General features: G+C 41.8%; 3 protein-coding genes across 3 annotated transcripts; 2 read left to right on the forward strand and 1 right to left on the reverse strand.

Moving 5' to 3' along the window:
* Positions 1-2,236: 2,236 nt before the first annotated feature.
* On the forward strand, positions 2,237-5,298 carry LOC138124210 (probable ATP-dependent RNA helicase DDX53). Its single transcript, XM_069039168.1, has 5 exons — positions 2,237-3,032; positions 3,467-3,966; positions 4,045-4,441; positions 4,592-4,833; positions 4,886-5,298. Exons 1-5 carry the CDS (start codon positions 2,481-2,483, stop codon positions 5,160-5,162), a joined length of 1,968 nt encoding a protein of 655 aa, XP_068895269.1. The 5' UTR covers positions 2,237-2,480; the 3' UTR covers positions 5,163-5,298.
* Positions 5,291-6,298, forward strand: LOC138124223 (uncharacterized). Its single transcript, XM_069039191.1, has 4 exons — positions 5,291-5,504; positions 5,558-5,753; positions 5,804-5,972; positions 6,019-6,298. Exons 1-4 carry the CDS (start codon positions 5,291-5,293, stop codon positions 6,169-6,171), a joined length of 732 nt encoding a protein of 243 aa, XP_068895292.1. The 3' UTR covers positions 6,172-6,298.
* LOC138124220 (transcription factor Adf-1-like) lies at positions 6,288-8,549 on the reverse strand. Its single transcript, XM_069039186.1, has 2 exons — positions 7,518-8,549; positions 6,288-7,468 (listed from the first exon to the last, which is right to left on the reverse strand). Exons 1-2 carry the CDS (start codon positions 7,648-7,650, stop codon positions 6,570-6,572), a joined length of 1,032 nt encoding a protein of 343 aa, XP_068895287.1. The 5' UTR covers positions 7,651-8,549; the 3' UTR covers positions 6,288-6,569.
* Positions 8,550-9,985: the final 1,436 nt, after the last annotated feature.

Genomic DNA, 9,985 nt, shown 5'->3' on the forward strand with positions numbered 1-9,985 from the left:
TAATCAGTATGTATTTAGGTACCTTTAGTTTTAATGTTTTCGACCAAAAACTTAACCTGAGAATTGCTACCTATTCAATTTCCTATAATAGTCCTTTTATAGTTTCTGCTTAGCAACTGATAATAATTTAGTCTCTTGTTATCAATAATAATTATATTCTCTTCAGTTCAGTTCTAACAAGTTGCAATTAAATTCTTCCTCGTTTTGGCAGAGACTCAAAAATAAAGTTTACTTTTGTGAATAATTAATAATTATTTATAATATGTGACCAGATGTACCTAATTTTTATTACAAACTGTGTCAATATTTAACCCTTTCATTGCAAAATCCGTTAGCTACGATGTCAAAGGTATGGTACAATTAATGTCAAACTTATAGAGTACACCTAATTTTCTACAGTGTGAAATGCACTTACACTTTTTGTCAATGATCAATGTCAATTTTGGCAAACAAAAGGCCTAATCTAACCGAAAACGCGAAAGTGCTCATTCTTTTCAAGTTAGAAGAAGGGTGGTCGATCTGGAGGGTAGCCCAGGATTGTAACATCGCGAAGAGCACCGTGCAGGGGATAAAACAGACAATATTATGGTGTTCTAAAATATCAGCGACATTTTATGTTGTCTTACCTAACCTATATAAAAAAGATGACGCTCAAATTTCAAAAAGGCATCTTTACATTGGGAAAAAGCTGTAATAAATCGATTTCTTTTTGTTTTTTTTTGTATAAGGTGAAAAAAAGAAGGCTGTTTCGAAATTCAAAATGACAACTATAATGACACTATTTTAATTCAAGATTGCATAAAACATTTTTTTGTTCGACACTGTCAAAATTCGAGAATTTTCTCCTGTGTGAACGGATTTTGAAAAATTTGACAATTTGTCAAAATGAAACGTCAAGCTAATTTTAAAGATTTTAAGCGATGTGTAGCCTTTAAGGGGCTCTTCGAACAAAAAAACGTTGTATTCAACTCGTTCTTGTGTAAATTGGGCTTTTTTTGGCACTCGTGGACCTTTAAAACGCTCGTTTCACTCGCGTTTTAAACTGACCCACTCATGCCCAATTTACACACGAACTCGTTAAATAAACTATTATTTTTTTGTTCGACACTATCAGAATTTGAGAATTTTCTCGTGTGTGAACGGATTTTGATAAATGTCACAACTTGTCAAAACGAAACGTCAAGCTAATTTTACAGACTTTAAGCGATTCGGAGCCTTTAAGGAGGGGCTTGTCGAACAAAAAAATTTTGTATTCTACTCGTTCATGTGTAAATTGGGCTGTTTATGCCACTCGTTAGTTTTATTTACGTTCAAGTTTTAGGCCTTTCGGTCAATGTTGTCTGAAATGTAAGGCCCACACTCAACGGAGTCGCTGCAGACTTCCAGGGGGGTTGCGAGTATTTTGAAACTATGTAAAAGCAACTGAATAAAATGTATGCATTTTATGACAAAACACAAAAGAAAGTAGAAAATTATTTTAGACAATATGACAATAATCACGTTACCTGAAATTTCCCGATAAGACTTTAAGAACAATGCATCCCAGTAAGTTTGTCGGGATAATTTTTTCAACTTTTCTACGAATGCATTTAACAAGAAGGGTACTAAATTTTGAGGGCACGGTAGGGTAAATCCCTTCTGCCTTAGGATTCAGCATATAAAAAATCTGCTTTTTTGTGAATTCAGTCGGTTTTTCAACGTGCAGCCATCATTTACGTGCTTTATCAACATTCGATATAAATCGAAATCTGTTAATTTGTCATTGTAAATTTTTGGTAAGTACCAAATCAATTATTAAATTTTAGTCGAAACGAATTTAGACTATGATGTTTTAAATTCTGTTTATTTATTAAACACAACAAATTTTAAAATGTTATAGGTAAATGATAAAACTCAGAAATTGCACACTCAAAAACCAATTTTTCTTCTAACAAGTAATGAATGTCGTTGTCAGTTTTGTATTTTTTTCATTTTCATTTTTAAGTGTTCTTTGTTTAGCACTATTTTATCAAAATTGTATGTTTTCCGGTAGATTGTAAAATTTATTCAGTTTGGAAAATAACAAAACGAGTGTTATCGTGAAGTGCGTGTGTTACAAGTTTCAGAATTGATTGTAATGAAATTGTAATGATTTATCCAATATGAGTGAAATTTAATTTATTGTGGGAAGTTGAATTTACATTGATTTTTTAAATTTTTAAATAGGCGCCTGCGCAAGTGTCAATTTTTGGTAAGAAATTTGTCCACCGCACTTTGGTGTCGCGAGTCGTCCTCGTAAATGACATTTGTTTAAAGTGAACAATGTTGCGGTTTGTTTAAAAGTGTTCTGTCTTTTTATAAACTTTACACGTTTAACATTCGTTACTCCTACATTCTGCTAACGTTCGGAAAAATTTTGACCGAAACCGACATTCCATTCCATTTCACAACTCTCGTTCATTCTGCCAATTTCTTTTTTCTGTTAAGAAAAAGTTATCACGATGTGCGACGATTGGGATGATAATGCCGAAGTCGTGGTGCCGCATTACGCGACACAAGCATTCACCAGAAGCAATGGGGACACCAACAGGAATTGGCGTGACAACTCCCAGCGTGAGTATTCCCACAGAAGTGCCCCCAGAGAAGACAGAAGAAACGGTTACAGGGGTGGTGGTAATCACGGCCCTAGAAGAAACAACGGTAATGACGCCACCGCGATCAAGGTACCGTCGAAGTTTGTCGGAAGGATCATCGGACGGGGGGGCACCAAAATCAGTGACCTCCAGTTCGAGTCTGGGGCGAAAATTAACGTCACCAAGGAGACTGACGGTAACGAGACTGTGATCAAATTGATAGGGGATGCCGATGCTGTTGCCAAAGCGGAGAGCTTGATTCGCGATTTGACCATCGAGCGCGAGTACAAGCAGTTCAATCCGGAGCCGAAGCAGGAGGAGGCGCCGGTCGAGGAGGAACCGGTTGCCCAGTGGCAGAATCCCGCTCCGAAGCCGGCACCCACAGAAGAAATTAACTGGCTAGAGATGTTCAAACAATGCGTGAGCAATTTTTATTTATTTAAAGTTAATCGTTCTGCTTTGATAAATTTTGCATTTATCTGTCAGACATGCACAGACGGACTGTGAAGTTTTCTCTTTGGCAATTAAATCCAACAATAAATGACTTTCTTCATCATGGTTGAATATTATTTTTGTCTCTATATTAATTTCTGCGAGTTTTCAACATGTTAGGTTTTTGAGGTTAGGTCGGGTCAGGTCAGGTCAGGTCAGCTCAGATCAGATTGTAAAAATAATTTTAGATGCAAACTGAGATGTTATTTAATTCATCTGCTAACAGCACCCAGTCTAAAACATTTCCAAAGATTAATTATTTAAGTCTTAAAGGGGTTGTTTGAAGAAACTTAGCTCAAGTCGAAAGATTTGGAATTTGTTTTTACTTTTTGGCACTTGCTGATAGCAATCTTTCGTTGTAGGAGGAAAATGAGAAGGCCGAATGGGCCAAACTGCCTCCAATCATCAAAGAATTCTACTTCGAACATCCCGAGGTGACAGCCATGACTGATGAGGAAGTGGAGAATTTTCGCATCGAAAACAACAACATAGTCGTCGAGAGGACGTTTAAAACGGAGAACAGCAAGCCCGTTCCGAAGCCGATACAAACTTTTGAGCAAGCATTCCACAAATATCCCGAGATCTTGGAGGAAATCAGAAAAGCCGGTTTCGTCAAACCTTCACCTATCCAAAGCCAAGCCTGGCCCGTCTTGTTGAACGGCGAGGACCTGATCGGGATCGCCCAAACTGGAACGGGCAAAACTCTGGCGTTCTTGCTGCCCGCATTGGTGCACATCGACGGCCAATTGGTGAGCAGAGCCGAACGCGGAGGGCCCGCAGTATTGGTGATGGCGCCGACGCGCGAACTGGCGTTGCAGATCGACAAAGAAGTGAAGAAATACGAGTACAAAGGAATCACAGCGTGAGTACGAAACGATCCGACGATGTTTCAAGATCCATCTGTAGTTTCCGGTGCTTATTTGGCGTTTTTGGGGTTTAGGGTTTGCGTGTACGGCGGAGGAAACCGGCGAGAACAAATCAAGATCGTCACCGACGGAGTGGACATAGTGATCGCCACTCCAGGCCGATTGAACGATCTGATCGAAGCCCAACATTTGAACATCAAGTTTGTGACGTACGTGGTGTTGGACGAGGCTGACCGCATGCTGGATATGGGTTTCGAGCCGCAAATCCGCAAAGTCATGTACAGAATCAGACCCACCAGACAGACCGTGATGACCAGCGCCACCTGGCCCATGGGGGTTCGGAGGTTGGCGCAGTCGTACATGGTGGACCCCATCCAGATATACGTCGGAACGTTGGATCTTGCAGCCACTCACACCGTCACGCAGATTATCGAAGTCATACCCGACGATGACGCCGAGAAATTTAAAGTCGTACGTACAGCTTAAACCGATAAAATCACTTTATTATCGAAGCATGTGGATCCGCCATATTATCTCAACTGTCACCGTGATCATGTCGAGACAACTTTGCGCCACCAATCGTCATGCGCGTTCTCATTTAAATGATTGCCTTCGTTGCAGTTTATGGATTTCGCCAACAATTTGCACCCCAGCGAGAAGGTGATCGTGTTCTGTGGAAAGAAAGCCCGCGCCGACGACTTGTCTTCGGAGTTGTCGTTGGCAGGACTGCAGTGTCAAACCATCCACGGCAACCGCGACCAGAGCGACAGAGAACAAGCGCTCATCGACATCGCAGACGGAACGGTCCAGTTCCTCATAGCCACGGACGTCGCTTCTCGCGGTCTGGACATAGACGACATCACGTGAGTCCCGGAGAGTCATTTTCCGTGCGAAAATCACAATTTGTCGTTGCAGTCACGTGATCAACTACGACTTCCCTCGCAACATAGAAGAGTACGTTCACAGAGTCGGCAGGACCGGTAGAGCCGGTAAGACGGGCAAGTCAATCAGTTACTTCACTAGAGGCGACTGGGCTCAAGCCAAAGACCTGATCGCTATATTGGAAGAGGCGGAACAACATGTGCCTGAAGAAATCTACAAAATGGCGGACAGGTACGCCTCCTGGAAGGAGAGGAAGGACGCTTCGCGGCCCAGCGGCGGTCGCGGCAGAGGAGGAGGAAGGAGGTGGTGATTTAGATCATGTCGCTCTCTATTTTTTTCCAGATCTGGCTCTTTAGTGATCGTGCAGTATTTGATATTATTTTTTAGCTATTCCTGTCATTTAGAATGTTTTGACATTGACACATTAAAGTTTTGATAATGTCAAACGTGGTGTTTTTATTTATTTTGTGCCTCGTTCACGACGTCTTCTCCAATGGAATTTACAGCAACTTCCTCAAGCACGCGAACAGACCTAATCGGCATTGTCACGCCGCAAGCTCCACCGCCATAACCATATTGCCGGTGGAAGGGAGCAAGTTCACTCTCTTTTTGGTCTTACTTTCAGGACTCGTATTCTTCCTGATATTCTTGGGTACCCACCGTAACACGACAAACCACCTTACCTAGTTGCTTCCTGAATTGCAGGCATGATCAAGGGTCTGATCGGCTTGTGCTGCTGCGCCCGAGTCGGTTCGTACGGATTGTACCTCCTGATAGACCTGCCCCGTCCCCTGTCCCACTACCAAGAGAAGCAGCTCGAGCGCCGCCCCGTGATCTACGACATAGGCGGCTGGCCCATCCACCCCGACACCCTCCAGAAAACCGTCAGGGTGTTGCCAAAGTAACTCGCCTCACAAATCGTACAACTCTATACCAGACACGTTTCTCCAGGAGGACCGAATTCTGCTTGAACTTGGTCTTTTTCCTAGCGTATCCCTTGGCCGCGTGCGTCTACCTGTGCGCCCTCTGCTGCTGCATCAAGAACTACAGCCAGTCGCACGACGACGCCTGTTTCAAGCACGTCGACGTGGTCCGACTGACGAACCGGGGATCGAAACAGGTACGCTGATGCACGAACGTTCCGGGTTTAACGCGGGTGCTTCCAGAACAATAATGGGGTCCACGTGTACAAACAGGACTACAAGGAGGACGAAGACACCAAGTACGTGATGGATGCGATGCGGAAGAGCAAAGAGTCGATCCATCAGTATCGAACCAACAAGAAAGACGAAACGTGCGAATGTCATTCAGACGAGTGAAGATGGTCTCGTGGGGGCGCCACTTGCAACTTTTCAATTGAGTCTCCTGGTGCGATTCTAGGCATGGAATGCGTCGAAAAATCTGCAAGTGCACGATCCGCACAATAAATTACTAATAAACATAAACATCTATAATTCGAATATGCCTATTTTGATTACAATAGAGAAAACAACAAAATATTTATAAAAAAATAGTCAACACAAATTTGGCAAATTGCACACTTTTAGTTATTCTACACTCGGCATCTTCTAATCTCGTTTAAAGTATCGCTACGGGTCCAGTCAATCTCGTGATGTGGTAAATAGTGATCCGGCTCCGAAATCTACTCCAGTTTAGCATCGGCAGACTGCACACTCTATGCGCTCTCAAAGCAAACAAAAATTCAATCGAGATCTACTTATTTGGTTAATACTTTCATAATCTCGATCATGGCTATGTTTTTGTCCCTTTCAGTCTTTTTGGCGAGCATCGCTGCGACCAGCTCGCCGAACATTGCTTCGGGACTTTTCTCCGTGACGTCCTCGACCCGCTCCCTCTTGTCGATCGAAGACTCACTGTTATCACTCGCAGACCGCTTCCTCCCCGAGCTGGCGGTGCCAGAATCGTAGGAACTATCCTGCATATCACATCCGAAATCCTCACTCTTCACGGCCGGGATGAAATCGTTGGACGACGAATCGTTGATGGAGTTGTCGTCGTACCCCTCGTTGGAACTGTTGAACTGGAAAGAGGAGGACTCGGGGGGGCGGTAGCTCGACTCGGGGTCGCAGCATGTTTTCCGTCTGTATTGTATCACCTTGTCGAGGAACGCCATGTCGTCGAGAAACTCCCACTTACCGTCGCCTTCTTGGTACTTGTTTTTCTGTCGGATGTACTTCTCTCGGAGGCCCTTCCACCGCATCATGCACACGTTCACGTCTTTGTTCATGGCCTGCGCGATGCCGCGCCACAACTGATACTTCACTTGCTTGCTTGGGTAGCCGTTGCTCTTGCGGTCCCATATGGGACTGGCCTTCTTTACGAGGGCGATCAGGGTCTTGTCGAAATCGCTGTAGTTCTCAGCCAGTTGCACGAAGAATGACTCGTCCGCCATGTTCAGTTTGCTCTCTTCGGCCGCTTTGGGCCCCTCGCCCTCGTAGTTGAGGGACTGCTTTCGAAGGATGATGTGAGGGTCGAGGAAGGAGAGGTTCTCCAGGTGCTGCCAGGGCATGTATTTGTCCGCGAACATCGCTTGCTTTTCCCTCTCCCGCACGTACTTCTCCCTCAGACTCTTGAAAGTGTCTTTGCACATGGACGCTGCAAATCCGCAATTAATTAACTAATTAATTAATTGGAGCGGGCTAACCTGGACAGTTCATGATCTCGCCGACGCGCTCCCATGCTTCGCTCTTCAGGTTCTGCTCCCTGAAAGTGGCACAGTTGCGGTCCCACACCTGCGGGAACTGCTTCACGATTGTGATAAACCTGGAATGGTCCATAGCGTCCTAATTTTGAGGTTATGTTTTTTAATTGGACCGTTTCCACTTAATTTGTCGTGTTTCGGCTTGACGTCCAGTTTTTACCGTTCTGTCGACGAAATTCGCTGCTTCATCACGTTCACTCGACGTTCACGGCGCGTTACTGATTGCAATTTCGTCGATACTGCTACGCCAAGTTAATTAGATTCCATTAAATTAAGGAATGGTCGCCGTCGCCATCTCTCTCCTTTTCACGCGATGCGCATAGGCCTCTCCTCGTCGCACGGATAATTACTAATTTATCTCCTCCCATTCGTTTACTTTATTGTAATTAACTTTATTAACTTTGTTTTGTGGACCTTGAAATCAATGGGAAATGGAGTTTTTTTAAATAATCTGTGGAAATTGCGGGGTCCTGGTGAAAACCGTCGGTGGTAACACGACCTCTTCGCTTGTTATCAAAGTATGGATAACAATCGCGCTTTATCGCTCAAAAAAATAGTTTGTTTCATCATTATTAAACCGTGTAAAACTAATTAAATCTAAGGACAGTGTTCTATTGTTCTAAGAGATTCGATGTGCCATCGAAAGCATAACAATTAAATAGTTTCCAGCTTTAGATAAATTGAGTCAGAAACTGGGTACACGTTTCGGTTAATTAATAAATTATTGTGCCTACTCAGGGTGGTCGGGGCAATAAATTCACTCTTCTAGAACATGATCAATCTCCATACAGGTGTTCCAAAATGTCTGGTGGACAATTGAAGACTCGACATTCAGGCAAAGTGGGCCAATATGCACAAAATAATCACGAAATTCTTTTTTGATGCATTCTGTCTTCTTGAGAATGAAAATCTTGTCCTACGTTAACGGAGCGCTTATTCCAATCTTTTGATTCTTGAAATAAGTAAGTTTATAATAATGTCCCTGCTTTTTCAAAATCGAAGCAACTAGGTATTCTAAATGTAACAGTTCCGCGTACTTCGACAGAACACTCTGAAAACTTATTCCTCGTCGCAACACTTGTATTCTGTTCACTGAAAAAGCAAACACGTACATTTTGCTTGTGTAAATCAGATTTATCAGTACCTGATGTCACTGTCATTGCCAGTGGCAAATAATTGAAATAATTCGATTTCAGTCAGTAAAAGTGTACTTAATGCCCTCTCTAATGTTAATGGGCCGTATGATTTCCCTTTCATTAACGTTAAAGAACGTCGTTAAATTGTTTTGTCTCTGTCTAACATAGTGCTTGGGATATACTGTCACTTTGTCTAATCAATTATTTAGTTAATGAAAGGCTTAACGAATGGGAAATCAAAAGTAAATTTACACAGCCAAAAAATTGCAAAAATCCCTCCCAAGACTTGTACCTATGCTTTTTCCGTGAACAGAAGTGTACATATTGGCAAACTCTTCAAGCAAGTGTTTCTTTCTGACGAAACGTGGTCAAAGGAAGTAAATGAATTTTTTGAAAACAACAACAGACAAACTACATTAGCAGCTCCTTGTCGTGGTGGCACTTGTCCCACTTGAGTTCTTCCATTAATTTATATCAAGCTGGTTAATTTATTCCGACTCTTTACTGAAAGTAAACTTTTTGATATCAACATAAACGCTTCGTTAAAAATGTTTAGAAACCAGAAATTAAAAAAAAAACCTTTAGGTAGTAAATATCCCACTGTTAAAACAAAATAATACAAATTACAACCTCCTCGTGTTCTATTTTGAAATGACTGCTTTAAAAACATAAGACTTTTGACATTGAATAATCAGTTATTAAGTGATAAAAAAATTTAGAATCACATTATCGGAATCAATAAAAATTGTAGCAAATACATTTGATATTATACTTTTAAAAAACTTTAACGGTTAGCGGAATTTACAGAAAAATTCTGTTTTATTATTAATTATTTCAGTTAAAGGTGCTGTACTAAAGAGTTTAATCTAAAATGTAAACGTTTTGGTTCAGATTTCAAATACCTACATTATTGTCATATTCTTGTCATATTGTTCAACATTTTTTTACCATGAAACAAGATGACGTTGCAAATGTGGTTGCTCAGTATTTACGCTGATTTACCGCCAGTGTAGGTCGATAAGAAAGGGAAATGGCTCTCGTAATGTTTCAATTTCTGAGAAATTTTATCATTATTTGATTATAACGTTCGCAACGATGAATTAATCCGTCTTGAATTCCGTGTCATCGAGTGCGTTGCGGGAGAGAATATTGTAACAATAACTGCACGTTTTATGGTTATTTTTGCTGGTTTGTTTAGAAAAGATTAACTCGAATATTCAAAAAATGAAATCGAACGGAGTCAAACAACCTGTGGATTTGATCTTATTTAAAATT

Source organism: Tenebrio molitor, chromosome 2 (assembly GCF_963966145.1).
Source record: "Tenebrio molitor chromosome 2, icTenMoli1.1, whole genome shotgun sequence".
Lineage (NCBI taxonomy): Eukaryota > Metazoa > Arthropoda > Insecta > Coleoptera > Tenebrionidae > Tenebrio > Tenebrio molitor.